Raw genomic sequence first — 21,401 nt, forward strand, 5'->3', positions numbered from 1 at the left:
AAGTTTGTTAAAATGATGACCTCTGGGATAGGGAGGAGCCACAGTGGTAGATCAAATTTTTACAAAGGAATATATGGGAAAACTTTCAAGTTCTTCTCAAGTACAACAAAGCCATTACAAAGCCATTTGTTATACTGACATGTAAGCATCATCAGGTAGTTTAAAATTCAAGCCCAAGCCCCCCCCCCCCCCCATAATCTTTTCAATACTGAACTGATATGTGCTTTTGTCTAGCCAATGTGCTCAGGTGAGCGATGTGGCCCATGGGCCTCTTGTTATGTTTGTTATTGAGAATACAAATGTCTAGAGTGACGTCAAACATCTTTGTAAAAATCACTTCCAGTCGTGTTTTTTATGTCCTCAAATTTCTAAATGATTAACTCAATGCATTCAAGGTACAGATAAACTCAAATAATTTTTTAAATCGGAAATCCGTGTTTCTCAAAACTATTTAATACTGATTACTACATTCCATAACAAACAAAAGGACGTGTTTCTATTCCTATTTATTCCTAAACAATTAATTTACTACCTCCATCTTCATTTGAATACGTGGTCTAGTGGTAGCGCACCTGTCTTATAAACCAAAGGTTTTGAGTTCGATCCCTGCTAGGAGAACATTTTATTATGCCCCGCCATGAATATGGCCGGGGCATATAGTGTTTGTCATGTCTGTCTTCCATCCTTCTGTCCTTCCGTCTGTCCTTCTGTCACACTTTGCATTTAGCTCTGTTCAAAGCTCAGTTTCAAAGAAACTATCCAAGATATTTTTATCAAACTTCATGTGCTGATAGATATTGATGAGAGCTATGCAACTGCATCAACAATTTTGACCTTGACCTTTCCTTTGACTTTGACCTCACTTTTCTTAAATTAGTGTTTAGGTCGGTTTTAAAGATACCATTCAAGATAGTATAATCAAACTTCATATGTTGATACATACTGATGTAAGCTATTCAACTGCATCAACATTTTTTTTTTACCTTGACCTTTCTTTTGACCTTGACCTCACTTTTCTTAAATTAGTGTTTAGCTCAGTTTTTAAGATACCATTCAAGATAGTGTAATCAAACTTAATATGTTGATACATACTGATGTAAGCTATTCAACTGCATCAACATTTTTTGACCTTGACCTTTCTTTTGACCTTGACCTCACTTTTCTTAAATTAATGTTTAGGTCAGTTTTAATGAAACCATTCAAGATATGTCCGAATTTTTAGGTCACCTGAGTCCTCAGTTCACCTATTGCTATCTGTTTTTGTCCATCGTCTTGTGGATGTGCGTTGTGCCGGTGTGCATCGTTTGTAAACTTTTCACATTTTCGACTTCTTCTCAAGAACCACTGGGCCAATTTCCACCAAACTTGCCACAAAGTATCCTTGTGTAAAGATGATTCAAGTTTGTTCAAATGAAGGGCCAATGCCTTTTTCCAAGGGGAGATAATTAAGAATTAGTGAAAAATTATTGGTATCTTTTAAAAATCTTCTCAAGAGACACTGGACCAGGAAGGATGAAACTTATATGGAAACATCCTCAGGTAGTGTAGACTCAAGTTTGTTAAAATCTTAACCCTCAGGGGTAGGGTGGGAGGATCAAAGTTTTACATAGAAATATATAGGAAAAATCTTTGAATCTTCTTCTCAAGAACAGCAAAGCCATGATGAGTCATATTTATATAGCTGCAATAATGTAGCACTCTCCGATTTTTTTTAATCTGATATTTTCAGGAGAGGGCTACAATTCCACTGCATCTCCGTAATGGTGCAAATACATTTTTTAGATACGGGCAACTGCAAGCAAAATAAATTGTTTTTGCATTGAACTTACTTCCAATAAGACGGACTTTTTATTCACTTTCAACATCATAGCCCTTTATACGCGAAAACCAAGTAAAATAAATCTGCGTGTTTTCCAGTTGTTCTCCTCTGCAGCCATGACAGTTCTCGTGTGATGTAAGGAGACTTGCGCTTGAAATTTAGAATCGCTTGATAATGTAAATGTCGGTGTTGATAAATGTTTGTGTTGTATGATATCACTAAACATCGATAAATAAAAGCATTCCATGTGATATTTTTTTCATAAACAGGGATTTTTATGCTTATAATAAGAGAAATCCATACAGATCCACTCCCCTAGATCCCGAATCTCATTGGCTGTCCCAAAATAAAATCGATCAAGGTCAGTAAAAATGGCTGATAAATTCAAGTTGTGATGTTGACATACACGAAAAATAACTGATTTACGGATTGTTCTGTAAATTTTTGGATCAATTCATGTCCTGCACAACTACATTTTATGAGTTCAGGTAAGATATGTTAATAAAATACCCACTTACTGGTAATGAATCACTCCCACACTCGCACCATTACGGAGATCCTAAGGAGTTGTAGCCCTCTCCCAAAAAAAAAAAAAAAAAAAAAAAAAAAGAAATTGGGAGAGGGCTACATTATTGCAGCTATATTTATATGGTAGCATCCTGATGTAGAGTAGATTCAAGTTTGTTCAAATCATGACACCTGGGGGTAGAACGGGACCACAATGGATGATCAAAGTTTTACATGTGAATACATTGGAAAAATCTTCTTATCCAGAACCACTGGACCAAGGAAGATGAAATGTGGGAACATCTTCAGGTAGTGTAGATTCAGGTTTGTTAAAATCATGATCCCCAGGGGAAGGGTGGGTCACAATGGACAATGAAATTTCTACATTGAAATATGTAGGAAAAATCTTGAAAAAAAATCTTTTCTCAAGAACAGCAAAGCCATGATTGGTTATATTTACATGGAAACATCCTCAGGTAGTATAGATACAAGTTTGTTCTGTTTATTTATACTATACGGATCTTCTATGGATTGTTGTTTTATACTCAGGTGACCATTAAGGCCCTTGTGCCTCTTGTCATTTTTTTCAAAAATATTTTGTCCGAGTAAGATCTCAGAAATGGTAAGAGATTAAGCCACCAAACTTACATGGGTGATAGACCTTAAGGCATAGGCAAAACCGTCTGGGATAAGGGTGTCAGTCGTCACTTCTGGTCATCACAGGAAGTGATCAAAGAAATCAAAATTTTCATCTTTTCTTTTTTTATTCAAACTTAACATCACATTTTTGCATCTCTTTTGCAGTTTTTGAAAGATGTTAGTCCCACTGGAAACCAAAACAACAACTTCCAGTTATAAGCGAAAAACTACATAATTTGAGTATTTTACTTTCCCATAAATATCTTTTATAGATGAAGTATTTGAAATGAATTTTAAATACGTTATTCTGACTGCAAATGTCTAGAGTAACATCAAATATCTTTATAAAATTCACTTCCAGTCGCATGTTTTTGTCCTCAAAATGAGAAGTTGTCTGAGCAAGATCTCAAAAATGGTAAAAGATTAAGACACCAATCTTATATGAGCAGCACACCTTAAGAAGTAGGCAAACCCATTTGGGTTAAGAGTGTTAGCCATCACTTCCAGTCATCACAGGAAGTGATCAAAGAAATAAAAAATTCAACTTTTCTTTTTTTTAATTCAAACTTGCATCACATTATTGCATCTCTTTCTAAGTTTCAAAAGATGTTGGTCCCACCAAAAACAAAAACGACAACTTCCAGTTACAGGGAAAAACTACATAATTTGAGTATTTTACTTTCCCATAAATATTCTTTATAGATGAAGTATTTGAAATTATTTTTAGATATGTTATTGAGACTGCAAATGTCTAGAGTTATCTCAAATATCTTTCAAAAATTCCCTTCCGGTCACATGTTTTCCTGTCTTTAAAATGAGAAGTTGTCTGAGCGAGATACCAAAAACGGTAAGAGATTAAGACACCAAACATTTATGAGTAATAGACTTTGAGGAGTGGGCAAAACCAATTGGGTTAAGAGTGTCAGTCGTCACTTCCGGTCGTCACAGGAAATGATCAAAGAAATAATTTTTTTTTTACTTTTCTTTTTTGAAATTAAAACTTGCATCACTTTATTGCATCTCTTTTGCTGTTTTGAAATATGTTAGATTCCACCAGAAACAAAAACTTCACAAGATGGAGACAGATAGCATGTTGTAAAATATACTTTGATGAAACATTATTTACGAGATTATTGAATAATTTTTTTTTTGGTACATCGATGGATATTTAATGGAACTTAATTTGCAAGAAATCAATGGAAGAAATATTTAATTCTTTATTGTGTATTATCTTTCTCGGTAAAATAATTTAAAAAGTTATGAAAATTGTACAGATTTGTTTTAAAATTGACGTAAATTTTACAGATTTTGTGTCATTTTTCATAAACTTGAGCCTTAGAAAGGTCAATTATTTAATAAATAGGGCGATCCTAAAGGATTTGAGAAAAAAAGTATCGACCTGTCTTCAAAAAATTACGGTAGTATTGATTAATGCAATACTCTCAAAATGCTTGTTGTACCCCGATTTCACTGAAAGTGGGGGATATCAATTTGGGTCTGTCTGTCCGTCAATCCGTCCATCCGTCTGTATTTCTGTCTGTCTGTAACACTTTCGTTTCTGCACGATATCTCGAGAACCCTTTGAGCTTTCGCAATGAAATTTTGCATAGCAACTCCCTATGGCCTAAAGAAGAACCCTTTTGAGGTCCAAAGATCAAGGTCATAAATTCATAAATTCTGTCTGTTTTAACACTTTCATTTCTGCGCGATATCTCAAGAATCCTTTGAGCTTTTGCAATGAAATTTTACATAACAACTCCCTGTGGCCTAAGGAAGACCCCTATTGATTCTGAGGTCAAAATGTCAAAGTTCAAGGTCGTAAATTTATAAATTCTATTTGTGTGCAACACTTCCTTTTCCCGGGTGATATCTCAAGAAGGTTTTGAGCTTTTGCAATGAAATTTTATACCATAACTCCCTAGGGCCTCTTTAGCCCCTCTCAAAGTGTCCTGCCTCGTTTTTTTTTTTTTTGTTTTTTTGTATAAAAAGTCGCTTGGTACTATTTCTAGCACAGGGGCATATGGAGATCGAGTTATTACGTATAATACAGATTGTCGGCAGACTTTATATTCTTAACTGTTTAGTAAAGGCTAAATTAGACACCATGTATTGTGTAAAATTTTGACAATATCGGACGTGAATATTTATAAACACTATATGTGACCTAATGTTTGCATTTAATTTGATGTTCAATCAAGTGCATCCGTGGTCTAGGGGTATGACTTTCGCTTAGCATGTGAGAGGTACGGGGTTCAAATCCTGGATGATCCTTTTTTTTTTTTTTTTTGAAATTTTTTTTTTTTTTTGGATTTACTAAATGATAGTATTCAGCATGTGAAATGAAAAAGTTATGACGTCTGGCTTGTACAAACTCATAAAATCATTATTACAGTGTGATAAAAATTCCATATAAAAAGAATCTTCTATACACATATTAAAGAATAAGCAATCAAATCTTTATATCCATATTGGCATTTTTTATTTGCTTCAATATACATGTATACATTTAATAATTCTACAAATCTGGGGGGGGGGGGGGGGGGGAGTCCAACCCCGACCCCACCCCACCCTCCACCCCAAACTGCACATGCTCTTCTTTTTTCCCTAAGCAGGGGACGCAAATTTTCTGAATTAGCTTGTTTTTTGGTTATTTTAAATGACACATATGCCACAGTATTACTATTTTTGCCAAGTGTTATCCCTGCTTTTGTAACACAGTAATGTCATTTTAACAAAATACTTTTTGCATAACTCTGTACATAATAGAAAAAATCGGCTGATGAAGACAGACCGGGCAATATTGACTCAGGTCAGAATTGTGGCCCATGGGCCTCCAGTTGGATGTGTATCCATTTTGATTTTAGCTGTCTTTTTATCTTCAGGATATGAACATTGATAAAGTTGTCAATTTTCCATATCCCACTCCTCCTGATGCAGAACAGATCAAGGTAAGGAAAATATTTATTCAAAATGGTTTTTATTGAGTTGAAAGTCTAAAGAACATTAGTTTGTCTCTCCTTCCCCTCCCCCTCCCAACATGAAAGTAAAACTTACAGACTGGAAGAAGATTATAGGCAATTCTTGCTTATGTGATTAAAAATTATATGGATTTTTCTGTTGTTTTTTAAGAAAAGGACAAAATGGATAAAATTTGTCCAATCTTGACTATAAAATTTACAAAGTGCAAGCCTGCTCCAGTACAATATTCACATATTTCATTGTTTTTTTAATTTTACACATTATAGCAAAAGATTGAGTTGGAGCAAACCAGTGCTGTATGACTTTAAATCCAAATAATTATGTAAAATACATTTTTTCCTTAAAAAATCATTGAAATGTAGAATTTACATCATCTTCTTCACAGATGTCATATTAAACATATGACATCATTGCTCATAAAAATAGGTAATGCTTTGAAGTATGCAAGTATCCCATTGGTTTAGAGCATAATTAAACACTTCTCCATCAAACTTTGATTTTGGGACAGACATTGGTCAGTAGAGAAAATAGTTTTTTTATGGAACTTTATTTAGTTCTAGGCCATCTTGAATGCATAACAGTCTGTTGTAATTATAAGAAAACATTAAACAAGCAAATGAAACCAATAAACTGGACTGAATATGATATAGCCTATCTGAGAAAAGTTTTTAGCTCTTCTGAGCCAAAGGCTCAAATATCTTCAAAAGATGAAACACTTCCTTAAGCTTGGCTTAAAGATGGCTTACTGGTGCTTAGAGTATGATTAAAATTGTGTCATACACCATAATTAAATAACCATTAATCCATCTTCATCTCCTTAAAAGATGATCATAGATACCTAGCTTAAAGATAGATTATTAATAATTGCTTAAAGACTTAAGGAAAAAGACATATGGTCATGTGATTCAGTTTTGATAATATAAGTGCAAAACATTATTTAAACCATCAGTACTTGTATAATTTTTAGCTCACCTGAGCTGAAAGCTCAAGTGAGCTTTTCTGATCAGATTTTGTCTGGCTTCCATCTGTCTGTCTGTCCATCTGTAAACTTTTCACATTTTCAACTTCTTCTTAAGAACCACTGAGCAAATTTTGACCAAATTTGCCACAAAACATCCTTGGGTGAAGTGGATTCAAATTTGTTCAAATGAAGGCCTTGTCCTCTTTCAAGGGTAGATAATTAAGAATTGGTGAAAAATTTGGTGTCATCTTTTAAAAATCTTCTTCTCAAGAACCATTGGGCCAGAAAAGTTGAAACTTATGTGAAACCTTCATTACATAGTGTAGATTCAAATTTGTTCAAATCTTGACCCCTAGGGGGAAGGATGGGGTGGCAGTGGGGGATCAAAGTTTTACATAGGAATATATAGGAAAAAACTTTTTAGCTTACCTGAGCCGAAGGCTCAAGTGAGCTTTTCTGATCACATTTTGTCCGTCCGTCCCTCTGTCCATCTGTCCGTCTGTAAACGTTTCACATTTTCAACTTCTTCTCAAGAACCACTGGGCCAAATTCAACCAAACTTGCCACAAAGTATCCTTGGGTGAAGGGGATTCAAGTTTGTTCAAATGAAGGGCTACGCCCTCTTTCAATGGGAGATAATAAGGAATTAGTGAAAAAATAATGGCATCATTTAAAAATCTTCTTCTCAAGAACCACAGGGCCAGGAAAGATGAAACTTACATGGAAACATCCTCAGGTAGTGTAGATTCAAGTTTCTTCAAATCATGACCCCTAGGGGTAGGGTGGGGCTACAATGGGGAATCAAAGTTTTACATAGAAATATATAGGAAAATATCTTTAAAAATCTTCTTCTTAAGAACAGCAAAGCCATGATTGGTCATATTTATATGGAAGATTCTTCAGGTAGTGTAGATTCAAGTTTGTTCAAACCATGACCCCTAGGGGTAGGGTGGGGCCACAATGGGGGATAAAAGTTTTACATAGAAATATATAGGAAAATATCTTTAAAAATTTTCTTCTTAAGAACAGCAAAGCCATAATTGGTCATATTTATATGGAAGCATCCTCAGGTTGTGTAGATTCAAGTTTGTTCAAATCATGACCCCCAGGGGTAGGTTGGGGCCACAATGGGGGATAAAAGTTTTACATAGAAATATATAGGAAAATATCTTTAAAAATCTTCTTCTTAAGAACAGCAAAACCGTGATTGGTCATATTTATATGGAAGATTTCTCAGATAGTGAAGATTCAAGTTTGTACAAATCATGACCCCCGGGGGTAGGATGGGGCCACAATGGGGGATAAAAGTTTTACATAGAAATATATAGGAAAATATCTTAAAAAATCTTCTTCTCAAGAACAGCAAAGCCATGATTGCTCATATTTATATGGAAGCATCCTCAGGTAGTGTAGATTCAAATTTGTTCAAATCATGACCCCATGGGGGTAGGGTCGGGCCACAAAAGGGGATCAAAGTTTTACATAGAAATATACAGGAAAAAATCTCTTTCTCAAGAACAGAAAAGCCATGATTAGTAAAATTGATATGGAGGCATCCTTGGGTAGTGTAGAATGAAATTTTTTCAAATGAGGGACCCCATGGGGGTAGGGTCGGGCCACAAGGGGGGATCAAATTTTTACAAATGAATAAATGGGAAAAAATCTTCTGCTCAAGAACAGCAATGCCATTTTTTATATTGATATGAAAACATCATCAGGTAGTTTAAAATTCAACCCCCCCCCCCCCTTCGGTAACTTTTCAATATTAAACTGATTTTTGCTTTTTTTTTCCTAGCCAATGTGCTCAGGTGAGCGATGTGGCCCATGGGCCTCTTGTTTAAAATCTTCTTCTCAAGAACAACAAATCCATGATTAATCAAATTGATATGGAAGAATCCTCAGTTAAGATTCAAGTTTGTCCATCATGACCCCCGGGGCTAGGGTGGGGCCACTATGGGGGTTCAAAGTTTTACATAGAAATATCTTTTAAAAATCTCTAAAAATCTTCTTTTCAAGAACAACAAAGCCACAGTTAGTCATATTGATATGGAATCATCTTAAGGTAATGTAAATTCAAGTTTGTTCAAATCTTGACCCCTGGGGGTAAGGTGGGGCCACAATGGGGGATCAAAGTTTTACATAGGTATATACAGGAAAAATCTTTAAAAATCTTCTTCTCATGAACAACAAAGCAACAATTAGTCATATTGATTTGAAATCATCCTCAGGTAGTTTAGATTCAAGTCGTTGTTGTCATCGTTGTTGTAAACTTTTTACATTTTCATCTTCTCCAGAACTACTGACCCAATTTCAACCAAACTTGGCACAGAGTATCCTTGGGTAAAGGGATTCAAGTTTGTTCTAATAGAGGTCCACGCCCTCTTCCAAGGGGAGATAATGACAAATCAGTGAAAAATTACTGCCATCTTTTAAAAATCTTCTCAAGAACCACTGGATCAGGAAAGATGAAACTCATGTGGAATCTTTTTCAGGTAGGGTAGACTCAAGTTTGTAGGGTGGGCCAAAATGGACTATAAAAATTTTTCATAGGAATATATAGGAAATCTTTAAAAATCTTCCTCTCAAGAACAGCAAAGCCATGATTGGTCATATTTATATGAAGGCATCCTCAGATAGTGTAGATTCAAGTTTGTTCAAATCATGACTCTCAGGGATAGGGTAGGGCCACAATGGACAATCAAAGTTATACATAGGAATAAATAAGAAAATTTTTTAATAAAAATCTTCTCAAGTACAGCAAAGCCATGATTGGTCATATTTTTATGGAAACACCCTCAGGTAGAGGAGATTCAAGTTTGTTCAAATCATGACCCTCATGGTTAGGGTGGGGCCACAATGGACGATCAAAGTTTTATATAGGAGTATATTGGAAAAATCTTTAAAAATCTTCTTCTCAAGAACAGCAAAGCCATGATTGGCCATATTTATATGGAAGCATCCTCAGGTAATTTAGATTCAAGTTTGTTCAAATCATGACCCCTGGGGGTAGGGCTGGGCTACATTGGACAATCAAATATATTGGAGTATATAAGAAAAATCTTCTTCTCAAGAACAGCAAAGCCAAGATTAGTTATTAACTATTCAGAAGTATCCTAAGGTAGTGTAGGTTCATGTTTGTTCAAATCATGACCTCCTTGGGATAGGGTGGGGCCATGATTGATGATTAAAGTTATTATATACATAGGAATACATAGGCCTTTTTTTTTTTAAAAATCTTCTCAAGAACAGCAAATGCAAGATTGGTCATATTTATAAGGAAGCATCCTAAGATAGTGAAGATTCACATTTGTTCAAATCATGACCCCCGGATATAGGGTGGGACCATAATGAAAGTTCAAACTTGTAGGAAAAAAGTCACAGTTAGTCAAAGAAATATGTAAACGTTCTTTAGTTAGTGTAGATTCAATTTTGTTCAAATCATACCCCCCCCCCCCCCCTTTCAGGGGTAGGTAGAGACCACTTATGCATTAAAGTTTTTCAATACTGAACTGATTTCTGCTTTTTTCCTAGCCACAGTGCTCAGGTGAGTGATGTGGCCAATGGACCTCTTGTTCAAATCATAACCCCCAGGGGTAGGCTGGGGCCACAATGGGGGATCAATTAACATAGGAATATGTAAAATCTTCTTCTCAAGAACAAAGCCATGATTAGTGGTATTGATATGGAATCATCCTCAGATATGGAAACATCCCCAAGTATTGTAGATTCAAGTTTGTTGAAGTTATCCTCCAGTGTAGGGTGGGGCCATAATGGGGGATCAGGGATGTGGATAACCACTCGCCCACTCGCAAATGCGAGTAAAATCTGCTGTGGGTGATTAGATATTAAAAATCTGGTCGCCCACATGGCGAACAATTTTTTTTCAAGAACATAATCACATTTCAGTTTTTGTATTGTATTTTCAGTTTTTGAACAAATGCTCTACTAACCTAGATTATTTGTATTGTGTGCAAGCATATTAATCAAACATGTACATGACTTGTCAAATGTGGTGATTTATCAAAGTGGTTAATTTGCAATCTTGATGATAGGAGAGCAAACATTTGAGATTGTTCTTAAAAAAATATTGTAACAATCAGCTGTGAGGCACTCCATCAGGACTAGTTATTCATAGATAGAATTTGAATTATCATGTCAAATACAAAAGGTTAGAACCATACTGCATTACAGGTTGTATGTAATTTAATATGTCCCGTTAAACAATAGATGTGTCAGTTGTAGGATTACTGGTAAATGCTACAAAATGAAATGAACATGTTATTGTATCCAAATTTTTTTTTTAAAAAAGGGAAAACCTGACGAAAATTCAAATACTGGTCTGCGAACATATTGACACTAGGAATTTTAATAAAGAAATCGGTAAAAAAAATTTAAGAATTTTTTTTGTTTTTATTTTTAATTAACATATAATTTGGGCCCCTGGGTCAATTGTGGGCCCGTAAAATTTGAAAAGTTAGGAGCCCACATGGCCCCTATGTTTTCAAAAGTTAACCACAACCCTGGGGATCAAAGTTTTACAAATGAACATATATTGGAAATATCTTTAAAAGTTTTCTTCTCAAGAACAAGAAAGTCATGATTAGTCATATTGATATGGAAACATACCCAGGTAGTTTAGATTCAAGTTTGTTCAAATCCACACCCACCCACCCCCAGGTCTTCAGATAGTTTAAATTCAAAGCTTTACATATGAATATATAGGAGAAGAAATCTGCTGATGAAGAACAGCAGGGCCATATTGACTCAGGTGAGCATTGTGGCCCATGGGCCTCTTGTTTGAAAATTTGTTCTACTTCACCATCTTATATAAATTTTTTTTTCAATTTAAATTCTGGCCTCAAGACCATAAACTGATAACAGACTTAGGTCAAAATTTTGAATTTTTATATCTCGAGTTCCATTTAACAATGTTTGCATAAAAACTTACAGATTTTTTATAATACACAAATTTTAACACATGTTGAAAATTTTGTTTCATTATCAAAATTATTTTTAAAATTATATTGATTTGAAGTTTTGACCTAAGTCTGTTCCCAGTTTATGGTCTTGGAGCCTATTAACATAAACAGATTTTGAAATAAATTGATCCACTGTTTCCCTACTCTGCACGTCCAACAAATCAGTGAAGTCATATATGATCTGTTAGTACAGAAAGATCATACTGTGTTGGTGAAAACATGGACAGTTTTATTATGCAAAAATTGGTTTAAATCACAGAGATAGACAAATAGCATTGCCCAACACCCGGGACAACCAATTATGTTTGGGGGGCAAGTTATTTGACAAGTGGTACCTGCCTGCGGACAAGTGCTTTTCCAGATAACGAAAAATTATATACTCAAATGTTGCTTGTTTTACTGCTGTTAAAATAAAATGAATCACAGCAGAGCATCAGTTTTGGATGCAGTTTACCACTACATCAAATACTCAGTTGGAACTCCTCTAGAATAAACCCATTCATGTATTGTTAAAATATACACAAGACATAAATATTGCAGGTATCAATGTCATGTCAAAAATGTTGACATGGTTGAAGAGGATTTTAGACCTTTTCATTGTCAAAATGTAAAATTCATGCCGTGAATACACGATACAAACATGTTTTGCTGTAATTAAAATTGGAGGTGATGACTGGAGAACACACGCAGTCATGAAGTCGAATGCTCAATCAACATTCATGAGTGTTTTTCATAATAAAATAATGTAGGTATTATTTTTTATTTTCATTTAAATAATACAGGGAAATGCAAATATACATGTATATACATTTACATATAATTAAAATCTAAGTTCAATAATCAGTGCACACCACATAGCTAAAAAGTCTCCCTAGAATTAAAAAATTCCCCCTAAATTTCTCCGAAGGAGAGTTAAAGTGATTTTGGGTCTAGGCTGGTCATAAATGTTAATGATAATGCTTCAATTTAGTGTTATTTAAGAAAAGGTGGGACATATTTATTTGGTAGGAGTAATTTTACGATGGAAACCTGTCCGAGGGCAAGTACTAAAAAATTCTATGTGTCTAGCCCTGAAATCAGCCCACAGTGAGACATTTTTGAGTCAGCTCGCGTAGCGAAATGATCCCTACTATTACCTGCAAAGTTGGATTTTGAGCACAAACCTTTTATAATCATGCCCTGAATAAATAGTTCCTATATCTTTAGTTGTTTCAGTTTCAACTACTCGTGGTAAATATCATTCATATCAAATTTTTACTCTTTAACAATAATTTTGGTTGTGTACTTACACGAAATAAACCGAAAATGTCCTCTCACATTATTTTGGTATGATATGTAAATAAGACAATGTGAACATGTATGAATACATCATTTAAGTACGACTTGTCTATTTTCCACATCGTCACGTGTCATTTTTGTTGAAAAAATAACGTGTGTTTACAAAAGTTTGAAATTCAAGGAAAGAGAGTATCTGTGTTCATTGATCTGTTTTCATCACAAAGACTGAAGAAGCCTAAGGATTTACAAATTGTAAGTACTTATTTCTGTGTTTATAATAATAAATGTCTTGTTTATTGGGATCGTTAAGGAAGTTTATCGTCTTGTACAATGTTCAATTGTTCACTGTGTAAGAACCTGTAAATGTAAACAAACGAGTGTGTTTAAAGCTCGGCAAATTTTCAAGATAATTCCACATTTAATCCAGATTGGGTATATGGGTGAATTAAAAAAAAAAATGACCAAACGCATATTTATCAACCCACACTAAAAATACAGGCAATGAAAATAAATTTCTATGTCTCAGCATATGTCTTTAGATAGTGTCTAAATACCTGCCAAATATCTCCTTGATATCTCAAATAACAAGAAAGTTATGCCCCAAAACGATGCTAAAATTGTCAGGAGTGCAACACCTTTTTGAGACATTTTGAAATATCAATATTTTTTGGAGATATGTGAAATAAATAATAATGCTTTATGTTGAAAATAAAGATTTTGCTGATAATATTCAAAGTATTGAGCTTTAAATGCAGACAGTAGTATTTAACTTTTGTTTAATCAAGTTGTGGTCATGGCTGATGTTTAAAAAATGTTATACCATGAACAGGGTATTATTTTAACTCGGAATAATTATTTCATTCGGAATATAAAGAATTGAAAAAAATAAGCAACTAAGTCTCCTTACATGTACTTGTAGCTCAGAAGAAAAAAAAATGTTGCCTTAATTCTCTGCATTTTGTGTCTAATACAGTATTGGGGTAAAGATTTTGTTTATCTCTCTATAAATAATTTATTTTTTATTTCTTGTAATATTGGTTTTTTTTTCTTTTTAATTTATTTGTTTATTGTTGTGTTTGTTTATTTATTTGTGTAAACAAGGTTGCTTGTATTGGCAGGGGTTAGATGAAAATTTTATGGGGTTAGTTGGCGCATGCCTAAAGGGGTTAGTCGCCGCTGAGCGGCGACTAACCCCTTTGAGCATGCGCCAGTTGAGTTAGGTAAAAATCCTGTAGTTAATCCATATACAATGTGTATTCGGTCTGTATTGTTAATCAGTCCACGCGATGTACAAATTAAACGGTAATTAACACGGTAGAAGTATTTGTACTGTCACGCTGCGCTTAAATCCCAAGTATCTTTCATTCTATAAGTATCCATGAATGAAGACTATACAAGCCGATATCCTAAAGAAATAACTCGCAGAGAACGAAAATACATACCAATGCATATTCATTACGATAACCGAAAACACTAACAAGTATTTTTACAGTCGTAACAACGATTAAATCCAACAAATAACCAGAGAAATGCGACGATGTCAACACTGCCAATACACTGCAGACAACTCCTGTTCGACGTCACTTTTCGAAATGCGACGTCACACGTACACTGTTTTCCCGAACTTTCTGTGGCAAAATGGCGTATAGGCATTGTATGTAATATAAGGTATTCTGTCATCGTAGTACAACACACAAACTTTATTCCTTTAGATTAAAGTTTTCCTTTACTTAGGTAATCAAATAGCAGAAGAGGAGACGAAAGCGAGCAGTGTTTAGTACAGAAAACAGGTTACAAAAATTTGAAGATCCATGATCCGCCCACTTGTTTCACCCCAGCTAAGAGGTGCATATTTAGTGTGCACATCTCGAGTTTTCAAGTCGATGTGACGTCACAGTCAAGAGCAGCTATATAGTATGACAAGAGCATGATAATGCAGGGAACAGATTCTGTTAAAAAAATAAATTATTTGTATCTTTCGATTGATTTTAAATAAAAAGATCAAAATTAAAAAAAATGATTTACAGTGAAAGCTTAAAGAACGTTAATCATCAATTATCAATACATTTTGATCCTACGGGGGGGGGGGGGGGGGGGGGGGCTTTTGGAACCAAATAAGGGGACGACCATTTGATTGCTAGGGGAGGGGGGTAATAAATAATCTGTCCTCTAAAATGTTGGTCTTGGAAATAAATAATCCGTTCTTGACTGGCAAGAAAATAAAGAATTTGTCTTTGACTGATGCTATGAAAATAAATAGTCCTTCACCGACATAAAAAATAAATTGGACTCGGGAAAAATTTCCAGCCACCCCCTTTCAAAATCAAATGATCGTCCCCTAATCTGTCTTGCATACACTGGGACAAATAGGGAGGAATGTAACCCAACCCCCAACCCCAATTTTCTCAGATGATTATTATTTTTTTTTTGTTTGTCAGATTTTTCAAGGAGAAGTGAGAAGTAAATTAAGCTTGATTCTCTCTCTCAACTTTGATTTGAATCGAAAAAATATTGCCAGCCCCTAAATTATAGCCATATCCTAAATTATTTTGTAATTAAGTAAAACCCGTGAAATAACAGATCGATATATTAAAAACAATCAACCAGATGATTCAAGTTGACCATTACTTAGAGAGTCTAAATCGATATCCAAATCCGATACCCCCACCCCGATTTCAATAATCACATACAGCACAGTTGAAATATTTAATTTCTTTTAATTTTCTTCTTGAATCTTAAAACTTCAGACAAACCGTGTAGACCAAGGAAACAATTTATAAACGAAATACTAAAGAGCTTCACAGAAACCCGATTCTTAAATCAGGGGGCTTCTTAAATCAGGGGGCAATGGTTAGATTTTATTCCCACCCCATTTCCGGCAGAAAAAAAATGGCAGGTTTGATCACAATGTAATAACAAAAAATGGGGTAGAGGTCGGCTTTTCAATAAAAAAAAAATCCAGACAAGGCTCTCTGAAAAAAAAAGTCAATACATCGAAGGGTTTTAATCTATATGCACTTTCTAAATGTACCTTATATTCAATATCTCTTTCTCCCCTAATGGAGGTTTTTCCTCCGCTGATGATGGTCACAGGATACACGTATTTGGTATTTGGCAGTACTGGAAGTTTCCGAATCACACTCAGCCAATCGCGAAAGAAGTAGACCTTGCAATCATATTTTATGCCAATAATAAATAAATGAACACACACACACACACAAAATATTTTAGTTTTTCTTTTATTAACAGCGATAAATTCCTCCTTCCTGAACAAAGTATGACTTGTAAAACTTTGAATTATGTTTTAAATCCTCTTTTACTTTTTTTTTTTTTTTTTTTTTTTTTGATAAATCCATGCACTAAAATGGAGATGAAGATTATCTCAAGATGTATAGCGATAACCTAATATTGTTGTTTGCCGTACACACCTCGTAAAACACAAATGTTGAGATGATGCAAGTTTATGCTTGTGATCAATACATATTCATCTAAACTACAGTTCAAAGTTCATTGAGATACTGTACATGTATTAATTTTTTTCGTAGACAGCAAGAATGAAGGGCAGACAGGACAAAAAACATCGTCCGATCTTCGATCTTTGAATTTAGACATAAAATTTACTACTAAATTCTGTTTCATTGATAATGTTTTCGCACATTTACGCAAATATCCTTTCTATATAATTGTGCAGTGAAGTATATTTATTTAGATGAGTATTTTTCGTAATTTTATATTTTTGGCATATACTTATGTACATATTTTCTTTCTAAATGTTCTATTGCTTAACTCGAGTTATCTTTTTCATTTAAATTAAAAAAAAAAATAATGTAAGTACAACTCACGCATGCTGTAGAAGACATCAATACATATCTGATTTCTTGTCAAACCCAGAAAGAATATTATGTTCTCCTTATGTTCATACAACGGAGACTTTAAGTTTACAGGGGGAAAATCACTAAATTAAAAAAATTTTAGTGAACTATTTATGAGGAGCCGACAAAACTATTGCGGGGGGGGGGGGGGGGGGGGGGGTGTTATCACTTTCCTTAGTCAATTTCTCCAGATACCTAAATTTCTTTACCAATTCACAACGGATCTGTGTTTCCTGGTGTAATTGATATTGGTTAAATTACTGCATGATGAAATTAATGGAAGAGTCTTATGTGACGACCATTTACACGGATAACTGCTCGACATTTTCTCAAATGAAAAATAATCGATGTTACCCGACGTCTGGACTGTCGACGAAAGTCAGCAGGTACAACGCATTTATCAGGCATGTAGTATCGGGGGGGGGGGGGGGGGGGGGCTGCCCCCACTTTTTTGCCAGTTATAACCTTTAACTGTTGAAAAATGTTCATTGGTGGTGAATAAAATTTGGCTAGGTAAGTTGTAAAAATCCCCCCCCCCCCCCAACTTTCAAAAACGATACTAAGTGCCTGTTTATAGAAAATTGAGTCGCTGCCACTTGATGTTATTTTTCTTTTAATGAAAAAATATACCCCCTACCTAATTATTAGGTAGGGGGTATATTTTTTTATTGAAAGAAAAATAAGTAACGTCAGGTGCCTGTGGTTGCATCCTATTTCTTAAAGATTAGGTAGGGGGTCTATATAATATTTTTTAAATTTTTTATACTAAAAGAAAAATAAGTAACGTCAGGTGCCCGTGGTCGCTTCCTTTATTAAAGTATTGGATAGACAGAATTGATTGTCCCTTCTGTAGTATGTTTTAGATACAGGTTAAAATTCAAAAAAGTTAAGCTCCAGACTATATATAATTATATATGGATAAGAAGTCTCCATATTTTCATGGACGCCTACTCAACACATTCTAGGTAGTACATGTACATGTATTTCCGCTTCTCGGATCTGAAATAAAAAGTCGTTATTACGACTTAAGAAAGTCGTAATAACGAGATAAAAAGTCGTTATTACGACTTAAGAAAGCCGTTATTACGACTTAAGAAAGTCGTAATAACGAGATAAAAAGTCGTTATTACGAGATAAAAAGTCGTTATTACGACTTTAGAAAGTCGTAATAACGAGATAAAAAGTCGTTATTACGACTTAAGAAAGTCGTAATAACGAGATAAAAAGTCGTTATTACGACTTCGTTATAACGAGATAAAAAGTCGTTATTACGAGATAAAAAGTCGTTATTACGACTTTAGAAAGTCGTAATAACGAGATAAAAAGTCGTTATTACGACTTAAGAAAGTCGTAATAACGAGATAAAAAGTCGTTATTACGAGATAAAAAGTCTCGTTATTACGACTTTCTTAAGTCGTAATAACGACTTTTTATCTCGTTATTACGACTTTCTTAAGCCGTAATAACGACTTTTTATCTCGTAATAACGACTTTTTATCTCGTAATAACGACATTTTATCTCGTTATTACGACTTTTTATTTTTTTTTTTTCATTTTCTTATTTGACCCCTCTAGGCTTTCGTATTTATGTTTGTACTAACTAAAAACCCAGAAAAAATTACAACTATGCCACGTTTGACCTTGGAAAAGCGTGCCTAAGCAGTTAGCTAGTATGGCGTGTGCAGGGGGTTGCTTTGGAGAAATTTGTATATAAAAAAAATTAAAACAATTCATACATCATTCTTTCTTCTAGTGAAGATTAGTTACAATTAGATTAACAAATATAAAAATTGTTTACTTTAGATAGCCATGGCATTTAATAAGCACCACAGGACAATTTCAAGATTCTTCCACAAAACTGGGGCAACCGGAAGTTAGGTAGACTAGGTATGGACACCAAGGCACTGGATGAATACTAGGCAATATGATAGTCAATCGCTGTATATTATTTGATTTTCACTCGGAGACTGCTTTTGTTGCAACCTCACGGACCACAATTTGTAATTACCAACTTCATATATTTGAAAGAAACGATGCGCAGTGCATGTCGGGAAAATGGTTTTCGGGCAAGAAGGTCACAAAGTTTTTTGTCATGACACTGAGACATTTGTCAATTCCACTGTATTGGGAAAGATGGTATATTAGATATACAAGTACCAATTATGTAAATGTTCAATTCACAAACAAGAATAACAAGTGGTGCGTTAGCAATTTTGTCTAGTGTATATGTTCCGGCCATTGAAAATGCAGAAAATTCAAAGTAAACGTGGAAACAACGGAAATAGTGGCTAACTATCATTACTAGGCATTTTCTGTAGCTTGCCGAAATGCAAAAACAGTGACTCTAGCTAGTCATGTTTGATCTGCAGATTACACTCAGATGGATCACTGAAAATAAAGACTACTCCATTGGATGCAAAAAAGTCATGCCATACCGGATTGTTTCAAGTTGAATTGTACTGTATGAAATCTGAAGCAAAAATGATTGAGAAATGATAGAATTGAAATGTTTTAATGATTTTGTTTTCTTACAAAACAAGTGAAGATTAAAGTGAAGTGGATGCGCTCATGTGGAACAGACAGTCATATTGAGACATTACCAGCTTTTTATTAAAATACATGTGCGTGATTCTGTAAATGTTAAACTGAAAAAAGATGCACGCGTGTTTCAAACTTCCTTCATGCCTCTCTTAGCATAAACATTATAGAGCTTCAGTCTTATCATGCAGTCATTTTGGTTTTCAGTGTACAATGTAGATGGAATTACATGTATTAGTATTGAGATCGATCGGAAGTACATGTATACACGTCACCTTAGATTTCTGTAAACATGAACTAATTTGTACATAATTAAATAATTTATCAGGAAGAAAGGCATTTTAAAGTCCAGTTAACTTCTTTTTGCAGATACACAGAGACTATACGTATCCATGACTTGCATGTTTTTTTTTTTTTTTTTGTTTGTTTGTTTGTTTGTTTGTTTAGTTTTTTTTTTTTTTTGGATTTTATTAAATTAAGAGATTGAGAAGAAATATTTCAATTGATCGTTTGGTTTTGCACACACATATATATATATATGTTTCTTCAACTCTTCAGGGTCAAATGTTCTTCCTGACAGGTTGCTGAAGTCTTCATCCGGGAAAAAAATTGCTGTCACAATAATTCATTTAGTACATTGTTTTGAAAATAAGAAATGGGTGTCCTTAATATGTTAACTGCATCGGATACAATCGTGTGCTGCTGCTGCTGTCTGCTATAGATAAGAAAAATCCTCATTCAATACGTGTGTTCTGCAAGGATAAACACCGAGGTCTACAAGTATACGGTTATGAAGGTAATATAAGCGAAGACAATTTTTCTTTATTTTTTGTACTGTTTCACAGGAAGGTTGGAATTTATTCAAAAACTTCTACACGAGAAGAAGAAAACACTTGCTGTGGCCTTCAACTCGACATTTCGATATATCGACGACGTATTATCAATTAACAACAATTACTTTCATTCATATGTTGACTCGATATATCCCAGTGAAGATACCACACAGTCTGACACATCTGTTTCATATTTAGATATTTTACTAGAAAAAGACGTTAATGGTAACCTAACAACAAAGCTTCATGATAAACGTGATGACTTCAACTTTTCAATCGTCACCTTCCTTACTTATATAGCAATATACCCTTATCACCTGCATCTCTCGATACACAAGAGCATGCTCTACCTATGAACAATTTCTAAAACGAGGCAAGCAATTGACAAACAAGTTGATGAAACAAGGATATCAACAGTCTCGTTTGATGTCATCTTTTCGCAAGTTTTATGGTCGATACAATGATCTTGGAAGCACGTACAACTTATCATTGAGTCAAATGCTGACTGATGTTTTTCATACTAATTGTTAGGCCATTATTTATACACTGAACTGTCTATGGGTTTTCCGTTTTTCCCGATCATGTCAAGGAGCACACGGCGGGGCAGGGGATGCTCACTCCTCCAATGGCACCTGATCCCACCTCTAAATTTTGAGGTCCATGTTTGCTCTGCTCCAAATTTGTATCTTTTCATTGGACTTTCCAGATTGAATACTGTTCGTTATCTTCATCTTTTCATACAGATGACAATTAAGAGAAAAAAAAATTCCTGAAATACAAGTATACATGTATTCTAATTTTGATAAAACATTATAGTTTTTGGAATGAATTAAGATAAAGAGCTACAAAATATTTTCCTCGTCTCTATTTATAAACAGGCATGTAGTATTCGGGGGGGGGGGGGGGGGGGGGGGTTGTCTGCCCTCCTTTTCCAAACATACCCCCCCCCCCCCCCAAAAAAAAAAACCCACATATACGTTCGAAAAACGTTACTAC

At 34.5% G+C, this 21,401-nt stretch overlaps 1 protein-coding gene across 1 annotated transcript in view; it reads left to right on the forward strand.

Moving 5' to 3' along the window:
* The window catches only part of LOC133206146 (probable ATP-dependent RNA helicase DHX37), a 725,850-nt gene that overhangs the window by 514,417 nt on the left and 190,032 nt on the right, over positions 1-21,401 (forward strand). The window contains exon 17 of the mRNA XM_061342078.1: positions 5,848-5,913. Coding sequence (XP_061198062.1) covers positions 5,848-5,913 — 66 coding nt within the window. The remainder of the gene's footprint in view (positions 1-5,847; positions 5,914-21,401) is intronic.

This window comes from Saccostrea echinata, unplaced genomic scaffold, assembly GCF_033153115.1.
Source record: "Saccostrea echinata isolate AGI-Se365-2 ecotype Australia unplaced genomic scaffold, CSIRO_AGI_Sech_v1 ptg000054l, whole genome shotgun sequence".
Lineage (NCBI taxonomy): Eukaryota > Metazoa > Mollusca > Bivalvia > Ostreida > Ostreidae > Saccostrea > Saccostrea echinata.